This window comes from Odocoileus virginianus, chromosome 3, assembly GCF_023699985.2.
Source record: "Odocoileus virginianus isolate 20LAN1187 ecotype Illinois chromosome 3, Ovbor_1.2, whole genome shotgun sequence".
Taxonomy (NCBI): domain Eukaryota; kingdom Metazoa; phylum Chordata; class Mammalia; order Artiodactyla; family Cervidae; genus Odocoileus; species Odocoileus virginianus.
Genome location: NC_069676.1, coordinates 5,105,111 through 5,124,117, shown reverse-complemented (window position 1 = coordinate 5,124,117; position 19,007 = coordinate 5,105,111). Strand labels below are relative to the sequence as shown.

Genomic DNA, 19,007 nt, shown 5'->3' with positions numbered 1-19,007 from the left:
CACAGGAAAGAATTCAAGAGCTAGCCTTAGTAAAGTGAAAGAAGGTTTACTCAGGGAGATAAGCACTCCATAGACAGAGGGTGGGCCATCTCAGAAGGCAAGAAGCCCCACAGTACGGGGTTGTCAGTTTTTATAAGGATGGGTAATTTTGTAGGCTCATGAGTCAGAGGAGTCTTCCAACTATTTTGGGGAAGGGACAGGAATTTCTCAGAGTTGGGCCACCGCCCATTTCTCCTCCTCTTATGGTCAGTCTCGCAAGAGATTGTCGATGTGCCTGGTGGGAGTGTCATTTAGCTTGGGGATGCATTACAATGAGCATATAGTGAGGCTCAAGGTCTAGTGGAAGCCGACCCATCCACCACCTTGGACCTAGCTGGTTCTAACCAGTTTATGCTGTGGCTCAATGGCTATGCCATTCTTTCAAAAGTCGTGTCCTGCCCCTTTCCTATCTCAGTGTGGAGATCTTACTCATTCTCTCTCTCTCTTTAGTCGCTAAGCTGTGTCCGACTCTTGCGACCACATGGACTATAGCCTGCCAACATCCTCTGTCCATGGGATTCTCCAGGCAAAAATACTGGAATGGGTTTCCATTTCCTTCTCCAGATCTTACTCATTAGTGAATGCCTAAGACAAACAAAAGTCCATCTAGTCAAGGCTATGGTTTTTCCGGTAGTCACGTATGGCTGTGAGAGTTGGAGAGTCAGGAGAAGACTCTTGAGAGTCCCTTGGACTGCAAGGAGATCCAACCAGTCCATCCTAAAGGAAATCAGTCCTGGGTGCCTATTGGAAGAACTGATGTTGAAGCTGAAGCTCCAGTACTTTGGAGCTTCACTTGATCGAACAGCTGACTCATTTGAAAAGACCCTGATGCTGGGAAAGATTGAGGGCAGGAGGAGAAGGGGACGACAGAGGATGAGATGGTTGGATGGCATCACTGACTCAATGGACATGACTTTGGGTAAACTCCGGGAGTTGGTGATGGACAGGGATGCCTGGTGTGCTGCAGTTCACGGGGTCACAAACAGTCTGACACGACTGAGCGACTGAACTGAACTGAACTGAAGACAAAACTCTTAAATAAGTTCACTTGTTTATTAAACCTGCCACCTACCAATCTGGTCCGTATAGTCAAAGCTGTGGTTTTTCCAGTAGTCGTGTATGGATGTGAGAGTTGGGCCATAAAGAAGGCTGAGTGCCAAAGAATTGATGCTTTTGAATTTTGGTGCTGGAGGACTCTTAAGAGTCCCTTGGACACTAGGGAGACCAAACCAGTCAGTCCTAAAGGAAATCAACCCTGAACACTCATTGGAAGGACTGATGCTGAAGCTGATGTTCCTATACTTTGGCCACCTGATCAGAAGAGCTGACTCATTGGAAAAGACTCTGATTCTGGGAAATGTGGTGACCCAAGGATGAAAGGGTCTTGGAATGCAGGAATGGAAAAACCAGACTCTTATCATCCTTCCCTCCCCCATGTTGTAACTATTAATGGAACAGTATAACCTGTCTCCCCTCCTGCCCCATAGGGAGGAAGTATTTGCCTTACTCTTCCCCCCATCCAGTATACATGCCATATCCAATCAGCAAATGACCCTCAAGACCCCATCCTACTCCTTGTAACCTGGGTATAAAAGTGGACTAAGGACCCCCATTCAAAGTTGGTTGAATGAGACGCTGCTGTTCTAACAGCATCTCCCATTCTAATAAACTTTATTTCCCTCTCATTCTGTCTCATGTCTGGAAATTCTTTTCCAACCCATGCCCCAACCACGACAGGAAAGATTGAGGGCAAGAGGAGACGGGGATGACAGAGGATGAGATGGTTAGATGGCATCACCAACTCAATGGACATGAGTTTGAGCAAGTTCTGGGAGACAACAGAGGCAGGGAAGCCTAGCGTGCTGCAGTCCAAGGGGTCACAAAGAGTTGGACACGACTTAGTGGCTGAACAACTGTAAGGCAAACGTGGAGAAAGAGCAAGCCGGGCATTCAGGCAGAGAAAGATTTATTACAGGAAGAGAGAAAGTGACTGGCTTTAGAGAAAAACCAGTGCACCCTCTGTAGCCAACCGTTCTTATAGCTTATAGATGGAAAATTGTGAGGGAGGGGGCCTTAGTTTTATCTTTAACCCGTAGCTGGGGTCTTGTGATCATGGAGCTGGAGGCGTCTCTCACTTGGGTGGTCACATAGCCTTGAGAAACTGGCACCACCCGGGAAAAACATGATATCACCGTGAGGAAAAAAACAGGATGCCACCAGGGCAGTGTGGCCACTGTGACTTCGTCCCTTGTTTGTCAGGCCACCACAATAGGCCAGTTTAAAATAATACATGATGAGCCCCCTGTGGACACTAAAAGCAACCACCACCAATCTGGAGAGTTCTGCCTCTTTCTTTGGTTTGTCCTTGCCTTCTGTGCGTGGGGGCCAGCTTCAGATTCCACCTGGGGAACTTCTGAGTTGGGAATCAAATTTCTCCTAAGCAGTGGGAATAATGGGGCACCTCAAGGGGACCCTATAGTCTTGAAATTGTAAGCTGAGAGATTTCAGAAAGTTCTGAGGACTGTTCCAGGCATTAGAGGTCACAGAACAGTTGTACTGTTTTTGAGTCATGGTTTTGACAGTTTACATAGTTCACATCTGCATTATAAGGTGAGTAGTGGGTCATAATGACCCCTCACGGGATTGAGAAAGAAATGTTACCTCTTAAGGACCTACTGATCTCGGTGAGGCATCAGTGAGCAGTGGCGTGAAGGGAGATTGTTAAGGGAGACCACAAGCCTGCCTTGAGGAGAAGGTCCTCACAAGGAACTGGTGAAGGGCCAGGACCGCCAGGCATGTCTCGATGTTTTGCCCTGAGAAACATTTCCTGCACATAGGGCTCTTGTGACTGCATGAGAATAGTGCTGAGAATAACAAGCTGGCCTTGAGGAAAACAGATTGTCTTTTAATCCTGAGAAAATAGAGTCTATGTGTCTCATAAACTTTGTAAACTTGCTGTTATCAACTTTGTCCGTGCTCAAGCTCTATCTGTGTAACCTTGTTTTTTGTAAGCTATCCCCTTGCTCTCATGTATAAAACGACTCCTTTAGAAGTAAAGTTTTGTCAGTCTCCCAGAGAGGCTGTCCGTGTCCTCTTTTCAGAATCTACTCCGCCGAGCCCTCCACAAGTGGCGCCCAACGTGGGACCTCGAAGTCACGACAAGTTGAACACGGAGAAAGATTCCTGCAGAAGGAGGTAAGCAGACAATGGGACACCAGGCAAGTAAGATACCTTTTGTTTCACTTATGCATCATTTTCTGAAGCAATTCGGCACTAACATTTCTGTTGATCAGTTGCCTGAGTGTTATCAGCTTGTTTTAGAATACAATCCCTGGTTTCCTGAGGAAGGGACGTGAGATAAACAGGTATGGCAACATGTCCAAAACAATGTCTTAACTGCATATCGCCAAGATGCTCAAATTCCTCCCCTGTGGTCGGTTACTTAGGCATTGGTTCAGACCGTTATCAAACAATCTGATGGCAAAAGGGTTGATGTAGAAGTAGAAACGGTGCAATCTTTACATGAATATGAATTAGATGAAAAGGATATGCAAGGTGCTTTACATCATAAGAATGTTCTTTTTAATCAGAAGGGACCCACTGATGTTGGCCATGAGAGCAAACAACCATCTGCTGTTTGTGATTTTTGGTCTCCTAAAACCGAAAGTAATTTTCCCCCACCGCCGAAGGAATTCCCTAGCACCACTCTTCCTTCCGCTCCTGCTCTAACGCTCCCTCCACATGTTTCCCTTGATGCTTTGACCTAATTAAACGCGCATTCCCCATTGTATTTAACCAACCACAACCAGGTCATGTTACCTGGAACCCTGCTGATTTTACTTTAGTTTCTGCTTTCAAAAAAGCATGCACTCTTTATGGGCCCACTTCTCCATACTGTCTTGAATTCCTTCGGAATTGGGCGGATCATTGGCTTCCTGCCGACTTTGCAGCGGTAGGTAAAATGGTTTTGACTCCTCAACAATTGTTGCAGTGGCAAATGTGGGTTAACGATGAGGCGAAAGAAATTTTACAGGAACAACAAAGTCACAGAAATCCTGCTCAACTTACTTTTGACATTTTAACAGGAACTGGCACTATGGCTAAGGTAGGGGCTCAATTACAGAATACTGCCCCACCCGTGGTATATCGGATAAAGGAGGTTGCCTTGCATGCCTGGGCAAAGGTTAACAATGCTCTGTCTGATGGGTCTTTTGTTAAAATATTTCAAGGACCACGGGAAGAATACGCCCAATTTCTAGGAAAACTTAAAGACGTTATAAAGAAATCCATTAAGGATGCTAATTTGCCGCAGAGGTTGCTAAAACATTTGGCCTTTAATGAGGATTATCAAAATGTAATCTGGCCAATTCGAGAAACCAGATCTATTATAGATTATATGAAAGTCTGTCGAAACATTGGCTCCATTCAGCATAGGGCTAAAGTTGCAACCATGAAAACTCTCGCTGCACAAAAGGTTATACATTTAAAATGTTTTAATTGCGGGAAGCCCAGCCATGTAAAAAAGCAGTGCCATCTCCCCATTAGACCAAGGCAGCCTCCTACTGCTATAAATTTCAAAGAGAAAGGGAAACCTCCCAGGCCTTGCCCACGATGCAAAAAAGGAAATCATTAGCTAAATAAATACAAGTCAAAATATGACAAAGCGGGGAATCCACTATTACAAAAAAAGATTGCCAGTCAGAAGACTAAAAACGGGGCTACCCTTCAGCCCTGCACACAGAGAAGGGAATCCTAATATTCTTCAGTTGCAGGCGGCTACACAACGCAGTGCTTGTGTTGATATTCCTTGTCCTAAAGATATGGAACTTTTGGTAATAAATTCCCCTTAATAAAATCAGCACTGATTATTATGGCCCGATACCGTCTCAGACCATGGGACTGATTTTAAGTCGCAGCAGCTGTACCATGCAAGGTCTCACGGTCATGACTGGAGTTATTGATAAAGATTACATAAGGAAAATTTCAATAATGGTTCAAGTCATCTGGAATTTATATTTACAAAAAGGTGATAAGTTTGCTCAATTGCTTCTCCTACCATATATTAAACCACAAAAGACTTCCACTACTACCAGAACGGGGGGTTTCGGCAGCACTAACATTACTGCAGGATTAACTGCTTTATTACACGAACTGGAAAAACCCATATTACGACTTACTATTCGGGGAAAAATTTTTGAAGATATGTTAGACACTGGAGCGAATATCTATCTCCATTATACGCCGCTCTGAATGGCCCCCAGAATGGCCCATATGACCAGCTTCTAATAGAATAATTGATGTAAAAGAAGCTAATTCTTTAACCACTTCTAAAAATGTTTCCTATTTACAAGCTCATGGTCCAGACCAAATTACAGTTTATATAAAACCCTATATTACTGAAGTTCCTATTAATCTTTGGGGCCAAGATTTCTTACAACAAACTAAAGCAAGACTTGTACTTAATGAACCTTTTTGATCAGGGCCACTGAGTTATCGCCGCTACATCTACAATGGAGATCTAATGAATCTATGTGGACTGCCCAGTGGCCCCTGACTACAGTAAAATTAGCAGCTTTAAAGGATTTAATGAAGGAACAACTGAATTATGGGAGAATTGAACCTTCTTTTTCTCCATAGAATTCTCCTGTATTTATTATTAAAAAAAATCAGGTAAATGGAGAATGCTTATTGACCTGCGCACTGTTAATGACACCATGGTAACCATGGGAGCATTACGGCCTGGTCTTCCAAATCCTGCTATGATTCCAAAAAATTGGCCTGTTATCATTATAGATCTTCAAGACTGCTTTTTTACACTGCCTCTTCAAGAGGAAAATAGACAACATTTTGCCTTTTCTGTTCCCACGACAAATAATATTTATCCTGTTCAGAGATATCATTGAAAAGTTTTACCTCAAGGTATGAAAAATTCCACCACCATCTGCCAATATCTTGTTGCCCAAACTTTGCAACCCATGAGGGACACATACCCTAACGCTTATATTATACACTATATGGATGATATTCTGCTGGCCAACACTTCACAGCTCCAATTAAATAGACAAGATTTTTTCAAATACCGTTCAGCAGTTACAAAATCATGGCTTAATCATATCAGAAGAAAAAATCCAATGTACAGAACCTTTTAATTATTTAGATTATCTGTTAACAAAAAACAAAGTAAAACCACAAAAAAATGTCCATTAGAATGGATTTCATAAAGACTTTAAATGATTTTCAAAAATTGTTAGGCAACATTAATTGGTTGTGACCTTCCCTGGGCATTCCCACATATGCTTTGCAAAATCTTTTTAAAACCCTAGAAAGACCTTCAGACTTAAATAGTTCTCGCCACCTGACCTCTGAGGCGAAACAAAAATTAAAATTAGTAAAAAAATGTATTGCTAAAGCCTTCGTTCGTCGTGTTCAACCTAATCTTCCAATTTTTTTATATGTTTTTCCCATTATTAGATCTCCTACTGCTGTTATAGCACAAAAAGAAACCTCTCCATTAAAATAGGTATATCTCCATTCAAAACAGGCCAAGAAAATTGTCTCTTACTTTGAGCTTATTGGTACTATTGTCCATCAGGGCCATGCTCATACACAGACATTAACTGGATATAATCCTGATGGTATATACATCCCTATTTCAAAGTTAGACTTTAATGCAGCATTACAAAATAACATTATGATACAGATTGCCTTTTCTAATTTCTAAGGGACTTTACTTCCAAATTTGCCTAAAGGTAAACTTTGGGACTTTCTAAAAACAACTCCATCATATCTGAAACCCTGACTCCAGAAGCACCTACCTATTACATAGATGGAAGTAAACAAAGATATTCTGGAATAGTGGGTCCTCACTGGACGAAATGAATAAAAAGTCCTTTTTCCTCTGTTCAGAGAGCTAAACTTTATGCTTTATATCTTCTACTAGAGTGCAAGCCTTCCCCCTTTAATGTACTTACAGATTCACTATACATTGCCTCCGTGTTTCCTAATTTTGTCACAGCCCCACTTTCTTCTTCAGATTTGGAATTGACTCAGTTGTTTTTGTCTGTTCAGACTCTCATTCAATCATGTTTATGCCCTTTCTATATTACACATATCCGTGCTCACTCAGGCCTTCCTGGACCTTTGACAGCTGTAAACAATAAGGTTAATAAATTAATAAGTGCTCTCTTCTCTTCTCCAAAAGAAGAACATGAGCTTCTTCATACCAATGCTAACCGCCTACATGGCCACTATCATATTCCTTTATCTGCTGCTCGCAATATTGTGCGATCTTATTCTGTATGTTACCCATTACATCAACGGATGTCACCATCCTAATGAATTATGGCAAGCTGATTTTACCCACTTTTCTTTACCCCGTACCTCTCTGCTTTTTGTTGTAATTGACACTCATTCAAGTTTCATTTGGGCTGTTCCTGCCTCTTCTAAGTCAACCAAAGCAACTATCCAGGGTTTACTGTCCGCTTTTTTCAATGATGGGCCTACCTCATACCTTGAAAACTGATAACGGTCCCACTTTTACTTCAAAAGCTTTTACGACCTTTCTTTTGGATTAGAACATCCTTCATCTTCGTGAAATCCCTTATAACCCCCAGGGGCAAGCCATTATCAAACGGGCCCATAAGACTTAAATTAACTTTAAATAAATTAAAAGAGGGAATACTCTATACAAAATATGGCCCAAAAGAATATTTACCTCTTACTTTACTTACCTAAGTTTTTTGAACGAATCTTCAGAAAAGATGACTAGAGACAAAAGACATTTCTTGAATATGTCCAAGACTAATGTTTCTGAGCAATTTTTGAAATTGGATGTTTGGGTTAAATGATTCAGTAACTGGAAGCCAGGGGTATTAAAGCTCCTAGGCAGAGGATATGGTCTTGTCTCTACAGATGGAGAAGACATCTAAGCTCCGCAGCGGTACATACGTCCTCAACAACCAAGATCCCTTGGGAACAAAAAATAGGTGACCCACATCACCAAGAGAATGGCCACAATGTCACTGGAGGAAGAGAAATAACGGAAAAGAAGGAAAGGTACTTCAGCTCAACCGTGCCCCCTTGGGCACAGATCAAGAATCTGACAAGGAAAGCTCAAGATGTACTGAAAGAAACCGGAACCCCTTTAACTCCTGATAAACTTTTCTTGGGTATGCTAGCTGTATTGTCCTGTACATCTGTGGTAAATGCTAATTATACATACTGGATTTCCATTCATTCCTGCTCCGCCTTTGTTGCAATTTGTTGATTGGAATGAACCTAGCCCTCTGGTCTTAACTAATGATAGCCAACACTTCCCTCCTCCATGGTCTAGAGCTGGACCTACTCACCCTGATCAAGAGGGGAAAGCAATCAATATATCCATAGGGTATAAGGTTTTACCTATTTGCTTCGGTGCAAGTCCTCCTTGCATGTCTATATTTCCTCAATGGTGGGGTTATTCCTATAATAATGGCACAGGTTTTAGGTTGGGTTTTTTTGCTGCCACTTCATTTCTGTTAAATCAATCTCAAAAATATTATCATGGGCGAATTTCTAACAGTACAAATGCTTTATTTTTACCTGAGGAACCTCCCTGTGAAGCAATATCCCGGTGAAGAAAACATCAAGGCCCTCCATTATCATGGTCTGACTGCCAGGGAATTATTGGGAAAATATCTCGTTATTTGAATGTTACCTTTATCGATTGGGGACCACATGAAATGTTTGTTAATTGCTCTGAATGGGAAGAGGGAACTTGCAATGGGACAAAAATATTAGATTTAAACATTCTTTGGGGGGACTATGGCATCAACAGAATGATATCCTGAATTGTTATAATGGTGTCTCCACCCAGGCCCCATATGATCCACCCTCAACTCGGGACTAAGCATTGGCACATCTGGAGAATACCTGCCTCTTTACACCAATTTGCTACCCTTATAAGACACGCTCATACTTCAGGTCCCCAAAACTATACTATCACTTATAATGGCACTGGGTTCATTCAAGCATCTGTACACCCCCCTTTTCTGTTTGCTATAGGAAAATTCATCATTACAAACTCCATGCAACTCATCAATTGCACAAACTGTAAACTCTACACTTGCTTGAACCATAGTTTGCCATTCAATCATAGTAGGGAGGGAATTTTCCTTATGAAACAGAGAGCAGAATTATGGATACCTATTTCTCTTGATGAACCATGGTCTGACTCTATGTTTCTATCGTTTTTACTAAAAAGAGTTGTCAAAAGAACTAAACACTTTGTTGGTTAGATTATATTAGGCATTATTAGCCTCATAACAGTCATGTCTCTTGGCACTATGTCAGGCATGGCCTTATATAATTCTATTCAAAATCATGAGTTTATCACTTCATGGCATAAAGATACCCATGAGCTGTGGGCACAACAAGCAAACATTGATCAGCAAATCCAGGCCCGGTTAGATAAAATACAGGATGCTTTATTATATGTAGGAGATCAAGTAAATCGATTACAATTACCACTCAAACTGAAATGTCTTTGAAACTTTACAAACTTTTGTATTACTAATTTACCCTACCATGCCTCTGAGTACCCTTGGGACACGATTAAAGCTCATTTACAATTAGAAAAAACTAACATGAGTCTTAATATTGAAAAATTGAAGAAACAAATAAGTGACAGTTATTCTAACTTACCCCCAGAATTATACAGTTTGCAGTTTTATGATGCATTAATCTCTGCCTTTTCATCACTAGACCCTTGATCTTGGTTTTTGTCTTCTCATATTGTCTCATATGTTCTAATAATTCTCATTATATGCATTGGTATTATAGGCTTCCAATGCCTCTGGATCAGATCCTCCTGAACCCAAGATACAAAAATAAAAATGACAGCTGCAGTCCCAACACTAAAAAAGAAAAGGAGGAAATGTTAAGGGAGACTACGAGCCTGCCTTGAGGAGAAGGTCCTCACAAGGAACTGGTGAAGGGCCAGGACCGCCAGGCATGTCTCGATGTTTTGCCCTGAGAAACATTTCCTGCACATAGGGCTCTTGTGACTGCATGAGAATAGTGCTGAGAACAACAAGCTGGCCTTGAGGAAAACAGATTGTCTTTTAATCCTGAGAAAATAAGAGTCTATGTGTCTCATAAACTTTGTAAACTTGCTGTTATCAACTTTGTCCATGCTCAAGCTCTATCTGTGTAACCTTGTTTTTTGTAAGCTATCCCCTTGCTCTCATGTATAAAACGACTCCTTTAGAAGTAAAGTTTTGTCAGTTTCCCAGAGAGGCTGTCCGCGTCCTTTTTTCAGAATCTACTCCTCCGAGCCCTCCACAAGATCTTAATTTTCTGCCCAAGAATTGAACCGGGGTAGCCTGGATGAGAACCAGGAATTCTAGCCACTAGACCAGCAAGGGCTAGAGGCTAGAAGCTCTTTTTCCCTGGATCTTTGCCCCCAGTGAAAAACACATTTATCACGGAGGCAGAAACCATAAATGTAGGTACAAAGTTTATTATTAGAGACGTAGCACAACAAGTGGGAGAGCACAGAGAGAAATGGTTTGTTAAGACAGAAGCAAGGCAGAGATGCACACCCGGAGAGGAAGGGTGTGGGCGTTCCCCCTAGTGAGGAGACGCACAGTAAAGAGCCAGTTACGTCATTCATATAGGTTAGTTCTTCCGGGCCTTTGCCTTCCTTCAGGCCAATTATCTGGTTTCTTTTAACACACCTGACCTACTCTGAGACTCTCCACTGGGCGTACTCACACCCCTCAGCCAAGATGAATCTCAAAGTGAATGCTTCTGGGAGAAGCAAGACTCTGACTTTAGACCCACAAGGAGCCTTTCTGCACATGTGCAGTGTCTCCCTTGTCTCCAAAGAGGGAGGAGCAGAGATCCCTTAATCCTCTACTCAAACAGGGTTTGGCCCCTCTTTGTTCTTGCCATGATTATTACCTTGACTATTGCCATGACTACTATTACCATAAGGCGTTTACAAGAGATAAACACTGGCTGTTTACCCTGTTTCTGTTGTTACTTCCAGTGTGGAAAGAAAACAGCAGGCTGATTATAATGCCTTAACTGGAGCCCACCTACCTCTTATATCAGAAAATGCTAACAGTTCTAAGTGTTCAGCCTAAAGCCCACTTCTTTGTGCCCCACAAAATGCAAACAGGAGACCAGTTATAAATATCTAACTGGAGCCCATCTATATCTTGCATCACTGCCTGGAAGGCACCAGAAGAAAATTGCTCTTTTCTAAGCAGGCATTCCTGTGTTAAGTAGATCTCAGATCAGTCACTCAGTTGTGTCCGACTCTTTGCAACCCCATGAATCGCAGCACACCAGGCTCTCCTGTACATCGCCAACTCCGAGAGCTTACTCAAACTCATGTCCATACAGTCGGTAATGCCATCCAACCATCTCATCCTCTGTTATCCCCTTCTGGTCCTTCCAATGAATATGCAGGGCTGATTTCCTTAAAGATGGACTGGTTGGATCTCCTTGCAGTCCAAGGCACTCTCAAGAGTCTTCTCCAACACCACAGTTCAAAAGCATCAATTCTTTAGTGCTCAGTTTTCTTTATAGTCCAACTCTCACATCCATACATGACTACTGGAAAAACCATAGCTTTGACTAGATGGACCTTTGTTGGTAAAATAATGTCTCTGCTTTTTAATACGCTGTCTAGGTTGGTCATAGCTTTTCTTCCAAGGAGCAAGCATCATTTAATTTCACAGCTGCGGTCACCGTCTGCAGTGATTTTGGAGCCTCCCAAAATAAAGTCTGTCCCTGTTTCCATTGTTTCCCCATCTATTTGCCATGAAGTGATGGGACTTGATCCCATGATCTTAGTTTTCTGAATGTTCAGTTTTAAGCCAACTTTTTCACTCTCCTCTTTCACTTTCATCAAGAGGCTTTTTAGTTCTTCTTTACTTTCTGCCGTAAGGGTGGTGTCATCTGCATATCTGAGGTTATTGATATTTTTCTCTGCAATCTTGATTCCAGCTTGTGCTTCATCCAGCCCAGCATTTCTCACGACATACTCTGCATATAAGTTAAATAAGCAGGGGGACAATATACAGCCTTGACGTACTCCTTTCCAGATTTGGAACCATGCTGTTGCTCCATTTCCAGTTATAACTGTTGCTTCTTGACCTGCATACAGGTTTCTCAAGAGGTAGGTCAGGTGGTCTGGTATTCCCATCTCTGTAAGAACTTTCCAGTTTGTTGTGATCCACACAGTCAAAGGCCTTGGCGTAGATTTAGTTAATCAATAATACAGATGCACGATGCACACTAAAGGCGAGCAGGTAGTCACCCAAACGAACAGAGAGAGTTTTACATTAAAATTTTTCTTATCCTAAGTTTAAGACGATTTTTTTTCATCACAAATATAAAAAACATTTTTTTGCTCTCATGTGGCACAAAAAAACAGGCAGTGGACTAATCGATAATACAGTAAACAGCTGGAACATGTATGCGAGTGGATAATATTCCGTTCCCCAGTTGACCATATTTTCCATCTAAGCGTGTAAAAGCACTTAGCCATTCTAAATACTTTTATACCATCTTAATGAATTATATGTGTGAATAAATCCTCAAGTTACACCAAGATTTCACGGCTCACGCTGGTCCGTACTTTCCATTATTTACTAATCGTTGTATAACCCATGAGAGTGTCTTTTGGGATGACTTCCGGGAACAAAAATTGCAGATTTTTCATCTCTCTCTCGGAAATTTCCGGGAAACACCGATGACAGCAGCTCTGGAGGAGAGGCTGATACCACACGGAATTCTGGGAAATGTAGTTCTGGTTTCCAGCTAGCGAGACATTTCCGGCAGAAGTCGCTGGGCTTGAGGTGAAAGCGAGACAGTTTTCCGCAAACGTCTCCCACAGGCGCACCTGAGGGGCGTGGCTCCTTGTCTCCACAAGATTGGCCGGCGGCTTTCCCGGCTCGCGCATATGCGTTTCCTGGCCCCTCCCCCCGACATCGCAAGGCCGTCTGGGAGTTGTAGTTCAGCTTCCTGTCGAACTCCGTAGTCCAGCTGCGGCAGGAAGGTCCGAGTCTGTCTGCCGCCTTCGGTGCCTGTTTTGCAGGATGGATCCGGGGCCCGGGGCCAACGGGATGCCGTTGGCTGGCTTAGCCTGGTCGTCGGCCTCGGCGCCCCCGCCGCGGGGATTCAGTGCGGTGAGCGATGTCAGGGGACCGGGGACGGGAAGGCGGCGGCGCTAGGGGCCGGGGGTTGAATGGGGGCAGCAGCGACTGCGGCCAGGTAGTGTCCTGGCTCTGACCCGCGTTCGCGCTGTAGATCTCCTGCACTGTGGAGGGGGCGCCCGCCAGCTTCGGCAAGACATTCGCGCAGAAATCTGGCTACTTCCTGTGCCTGAATCCTTTGGGCAGCCTAGAGGTAACGAGCTCCCATCCTCGGAATCCCCCGGTCTTCCCACTTCCCCTGTCCACTCGCGGAGCATTATGCCAGGGACACAGTCCGTGCTGCTGAGTGATTCTCGCTGTTTCCCCCCGCGCCCCGCCCCCGACCCCAGAATCCACAGGAGAACGTGGTGGTCGACATCCAGATCCTAGTGGACAAGAGCCCCCTCCCGCCGGGATTCTCACCAGTCTGCGACCCCCTGGACTCGAGTGAGTCCCACGTCGAAGGCAGGGGTGGGGTGTGTGGAGGGGGTGAGGGGCAAGTTCGCTCGTCTCTGCAGGGAAGATCAGGGAGGGAATGGAAGGACCATAGGCGCGCGATTTTTGAGCCTTGGCCGCCCCCTCGATGCTCTGGGCAATGACAGTGTTGGCTGAGGATTGATCTAGGGCGGGGTGATGAACCCTGCCCTGCGTAAAAATGCTTCTCTCTTTAGAGTAAGTGTTCAGTTTGTGCGACCTGTTTTATTCCTGTTGCTACTCCACCTTCTTCCACTGTAGCCAAGCTGACCCAGGCGCAGTTCTCTTTTCCATTTTCCAGGCTTTTGTACAGGGGTTGCTCTCCCAGTTCCCAGCCCTGACTGCTCTGCTTTCTAATCACCAGGCTCTCCCTGCCTCCCATGCCCTCCCTGTGTCTTGTCATTTGTATTTGACTGTCAGCATATATCTATTGGTGGGTTTCTCTGGTGGTTCAGTGATAAAGAACCTGCCTGCCAATGCAGGACACGCGGGACCCATCCCTGGTGGGGAAGATCTCCTGGAGGAGGAAATGGCAGTCCACTCCAGTATTCTTGCCTGGAGAATCCCATGGACAGAGGAGCCTGGGAAAGCCCTTGCATATATATGCATATATGTAAAAGACATGCTTAGCTCATGAGCCAGACAAAAACAGACTTTGGGTCAGATTTGGCTTATCGGTTGTAGTTTGCTATCTCTGGGTTAGAGGGCTGAGGGAAAGTGAGTTTGGAGGGCCAGCACGGGCTCCCAGTTCTATCTGATCCCACCGTTCCCCGCCCTCACTGTGGTCCCCTTGACCACCCCATGAGTGCTCCTCATGATCCCATGAGTGCTCCTCCATGTCGCCAAAGATGAGCCTGCCCCACTGGCTCCTAAAAGCGTCATGGATTCTCCTCCTATGACTTTACCATTCATGATATAACCACTGCCCCACGCCATGCAGATAGCTCCCTTAAACAGCACCCTGGAGAGTGATCTGGAGCCATCTTGGGGCCCCTTCCCTGCTTCTTGCCTCTTCTCACCCCCTTGCTCTCCACCGCCCCACTCCCAGAGGCCTCCGTGTCCAAGAAGAAACGCATGTGTGTGAAGCTGGTGCCCTTGGGGGCCGCGGACACAGCTGTCTTTGACATCCGACTGAGTGGGAAAACCAAGACAGTCCCTGGGTACCTGCGAGTAGGGTAGGCCTGCTCCCCCGCCTTCCTTCTTTGCCCTCCCAACTCCCTACCTACCCCTCTGACTCTCAGGGACTCCCATGAGTCCTTCCATCCCTCCTGCCACCTCTCTGTGCCTCAGTTTCCACATGTTAAGATGGGGACAGTTGTACTGGGATCTCACTGGGCGGTGGTGAGGGGCTAGTGTGTCTAAAGTGCCTGATACGGTGACTGAACCCGGCAGTGTTCGTTAGGATGTTGCTGATGGTGTAGGCTGAGACGTGAGGTCACCAGAGCCCATCTTCCCTCTGGCAGCTGTTCTCATCCCTGGCTGCACGTCGGGCCAGAGCCCCTCCTCTCTCTTCTTCCTCCCCTAGGGACATGGGGGGCTTTGCCATTTGGTGCAGGAAGGCCAAGGCCCCTCGGCCAGTGCCCAAGCCCCGAGCTCTTAGCCGAGATGTGAGGGACCTCTCCCTGGACTCGCCTGGCCAGCCGAGGTGAGTCCTCCGGCTATGGGGTGGGGGTGGGGGCGGGTGCAGCATCAGGTCTCTGACCTGGGCTGTCCTGCCTCCATCAGCAAGGGTGGCTTCCCGGAGCGGACACTATCCAGACTGGGCTCTCGGGCTTCCACCCTGCGGAGGAGCGACTCCATCTACGAGGCCTCCAACCTCTATGGCATCTCAGGTGAGAGCAGGGTGGGGAGATTGGCGCCCTGGGGTGGGGGTGGGGGGTAAGACTGGTTCGAGGCTGTACCCCCAGGTAGAGGCCAGGGCAGGGTTGGACCAGCCCTGGGCTTGCCCTGTTTTGTCAAGACTGGGAAGAGCCGAGACCTCTGGGCTGGCCTTCTTGGGGTGGGGTGGGCAACAGGCAGGCTTCAAGTCTCCTCAGCCTCAGCTCCACCCTTCTCATCCGCTTTCCTCAGCCATGGATGGGGTTCCCTTCACACTGCACCCCCGATTCGAGGGCAAGAGCTGTGGTCCCCTGGTGAGTCCAGGTCCTGGGGAGTCTGGGTCTGCCCCCACCCCTTGAGTTTCTAGGCACCACGATGCAGGGCGTATCAGCATGTGTATCCAGCACAGAGGGAAGTTCCTGCGTGGGAAGAGGCTGGAGGCCAAGGGGTGGGGGCGGGAGGGTCTCCTTCTGGAATGGGGGTTTCAGGAGGGGCAGCTGGATGCTGGGAGGCAAGAGGCAGTGGCAGGAAGGGGAGATGATGTTCAGGCAAATCTTGAGGGGGCCCTTCATGAAGACGGGGGGACGGGGGTTCCAGGTTGGGGGTCCCTGTCCCAGACTGACCTGCCCCTGCCTGCCAGGCCTTCTCTGCCTTTGCTGATCTGACCATCAAATCGCTGGCGGACATTGAGGCAGAGGTGGGTGTGGGAATAGGGAGGGGGCAGAGTTGGGGGGATGCAGGTCACCCTAGGCTCCCCTGGGCCCCCCTTCTGTCCCAGCTGTAACCCACCTTGAGGGCTCCAGATCCCTCATGCCCCAAGCCCACCATTCCGCGCGCCCCCCCACCAAGTGGCTGCTGTCTCACTCTGTACTCTCCCCTCACCCCCCTCCTCACCCCCCAGTACAACTATGGCTTCGTGGTGGAGAAGACGGCAGCTGCCCGCCTGCCTCCAAGCGTCTCTTAGCCCTTTAGCAGTCCCAGGGAGGAGCCGCCACACCTGACACCGCCCACCACCCCCCGGCCACCTCCAGTCCGCTGACTGGCAGCTGCCCGGCCCATTCCACCTTGGGACCCTTGGCAGCGCAAGGCATGCCGGGCCCTCAGCCACCTGGAGGAGCTGCAGCCTGGAGGAGGGAGCGTGACTGGTCCTCTCGGTGATGGGTTCTCCTATCTCCCGGGCCCTAGTGGACAGGGGTGGGGGCTGGACCAAAACCAGTGCCTTCAAGTCATTTGTGTCAAAACTCTCTGGTGCCTGGAGGCCATGCGGGTGTCCTCCTGGTAATAAACACCACGTTGTCCAGAGATTGTCTATAATCTCCATCCTGACTGTGTGTCTCTCTGGCTCGTAGGAGCTGGGGTGGATGCACACTGAGCAAGTGGGTGAAAACCTGGAGGGGAGGGGGCACTGTTGCCACTCCCATTCTACAGAGGGAGAAACTGAGGCTCAACAGTGCTTAAGCCCTGATTCTGGACCACATCGGGTCCTGCCCCTCCATCATTGCACCTAACAGTAGTAATAGTAACAGCTACGGTTTGTTCTGTGAGGACCTTCTCACTAGTATCTGCTGCATAGTATCTCATTTAGTCCTCCTGAGCCCAGTGGGAAGTCCTGGTTTTGTGCCATTTCACAGATAGTGAAACTGAGGCAGGAGGTGGCTAAATTCAGAGCTGGGATTCGAACCCAGAGCCTGCTTTCTTAACCATCAAACTGTACTGCTGTGTGTATCTCTTTTCCTCTACCATGTGGCAGACACAAACCATGAATTCTCATGAATCATGATAGTTATCCTCTATAAAGTGGAGTGAACCCTGAATTAGGAAATACTGGTGGCTCTGGGGGACACGAGTAGGTTCCTCTAAGCCTCTGATCACATTTTTCTCAAGTAATCAATACATAACCTGGTTTTCTGTGCATCTCAAGACACCTTTAACACGCAGCTGATTTGTTAATGGTGAACTCACAGCCACCAGTCCTGTAACTCCGGTCTGAGCAAAATCGTGTCTGACTCTTGCAATCCCCTGGACTGTATCCCACCAGGCTCCTCTGTTGATGGGATTTCCCAGGTAAGAATACTGGAGTGGGTTGCCATTTCCTTCGCCAGGGGATCTTCAAGACTCAGGGGTTGAACCCGGATCTCCTGCACTGCAGGCAGATTCTTTACTGACTGCGCCACCACGGAAGCCCAAACAAAGCTCATCTAACAGTGTACCCTCCCGGAGGCACATCCCAGCCTTCTCGCACTTGCCGACACTAGATAGCTCTTCAGCACCACACTTGGAGACCTTTTCGAACATCAAAAATCACCAATGAAAAAGCACAAAAATGAAAAATATGCCACTACTTAGACCTCAAGAACGGTGCCTGTGAGCTGCAATAGGAAGGCAGAGCATCGCCTTGTCCCAGCACAGCTGCGAACACATACCTCTGGGACTCTAATTTCTCCCTGCACTGGGAATTCCCTGATGGTCCAGTGGTTAAGACACAGCATTTTCACTGCAGTAGCCACTTTCAGTCCGCGATTGGGGAACTAAGATCCTGCAAGCCATGTGACGTGGCCAAAAAAAAAAAAAAATTTTTTTCCCCCTTCACTGTGTACATCCAAATGAGCACTAAAGCACTGCGAGTGTTAATTTGGGAGTCACAGATTTGAGCCAGTAGGAGAACTAGCAAATACAAACTCTGTGAATAATGAGAGTTAATTCTTTGTGTTAAGAAATAGGCAATGGTGGCTCAGATGGTAAAAAATTTGCCTGCAATGCAGGAGACCTGGTGTTATTTCGATCCCTGGGTTGGGAAGATTTCCTGGAGAAGGGAATGGCTATTCACTCCAGCTTTTTTGCCTGGAGAATTCCACAGACAGAGAAGCCTGGCGAGCTACAGTCCATGGGGTCACAAAGAGTCAGATACAGCTGAGCAACTGACGTCTTTTTGTTAAATGAACCACCCCGAGCTCACACCATCTCTCCCATGCATGTGGCTTCCTTTTCTGCTCTCCCTTCCTTGGGTCCCAGTGGCATCAGGGTGGCCCAGGTGTCGCTGCAGTTAGGAACATTCCCCATATCTCTGCAGCGTGAGAAGGAGAAGGCTTATTTCTCATCCATACCACATGCCCATGGCAGGGTGACAACAGGCTGCTGGCTGTGAAAAGCGTGAGTCGCTCAGTCATATCTGACGCTCTGTGACCCCATGGGTAGCTGTAGCTCGCCAGACTGCCCTGTCCATGGACTTCTCCAGGCAAGAATCCTAGAGTGGGTAGCCATTTCCTCCTCCAGGGGATTTTCCTGGCCCAGGGATCAAACCCCGGTCTCCTGCATTGCAGGTGGATTCTTCACCATCTCAGCCATTTCTCATCCACACCTCATGCCCACGGCAGGGCAGCAACAGGCTGCTGGCCATAGTTGCAAGGAAACACACCTGAAGGGGTGGCCAGCATCTCTCCAAGGCAGTGGGGGGTAGACCCATGCAGTCAATTAAATGCTCTGGTCTAGAAG

The 19,007-nt window shown here is 46.6% G+C and overlaps 1 protein-coding gene and 1 long non-coding RNA gene across 3 annotated transcripts; both read left to right on the top strand.

Annotated features, from left to right (window-relative positions):
- The first annotated feature begins 2,778 nt into the window (after positions 1-2,778).
- On the top strand, positions 2,779-10,309 carry LOC110140394 (uncharacterized). Its single transcript, XR_002314724.2, has 2 exons — positions 2,779-3,234; positions 7,951-10,309. It is a non-coding gene; the product is annotated as an uncharacterized lncRNA (long non-coding RNA).
- A 2,720-nt stretch (positions 10,310-13,029) lies between these two features.
- MVB12A (multivesicular body subunit 12A) lies at positions 13,030-16,817 on the top strand. Of its 2 annotated transcripts, none has more exons than XM_020898798.2 (9): positions 13,030-13,217; positions 13,339-13,437; positions 13,574-13,670; positions 14,746-14,872; positions 15,223-15,342; positions 15,423-15,529; positions 15,768-15,829; positions 16,113-16,212; positions 16,417-16,817. In XM_020898798.2, exons 1-8 carry the CDS (start codon positions 13,128-13,130, stop codon positions 16,173-16,175), a joined length of 765 nt encoding a protein of 254 aa, XP_020754457.1. In that variant the 5' UTR covers positions 13,030-13,127; the 3' UTR covers positions 16,176-16,212; positions 16,417-16,817. The 2 variants fall into 2 exon arrangements, with proteins under 2 accessions (XP_020754457.1, XP_020754456.1); XM_020898797.2 differs by having other exon boundaries at positions 13,032-13,217; positions 16,156-16,212.
- The last annotated feature ends 2,190 nt before the right edge of the window (positions 16,818-19,007 follow it).

What these genes read in the sequence shown, in the direction of transcription:
- MVB12A (XM_020898797.2), top strand. Translation starts at nt 13,128, where the DNA reads ATGGATCCGGGGCCCGGGGCCAACGGGATGCCGTTGGCTGGCTTAGCC. An exon ending in CTGCGACCCCCTGGACTCGA is followed by an intron (nt 13,671 to 14,745) that starts GTGAGTCCCACG and finishes CCCCACTCCCAG; the next exon opens with AGGCCTCCGTGTCCAAGAAG. An exon ending in GCAAGAGCTGTGGTCCCCTG is followed by an intron (nt 15,830 to 16,155) that starts GTGAGTCCAGGT and finishes CCTGCCTGCCAG; the next exon opens with GCCTTCTCTGCCTTTGCTGA.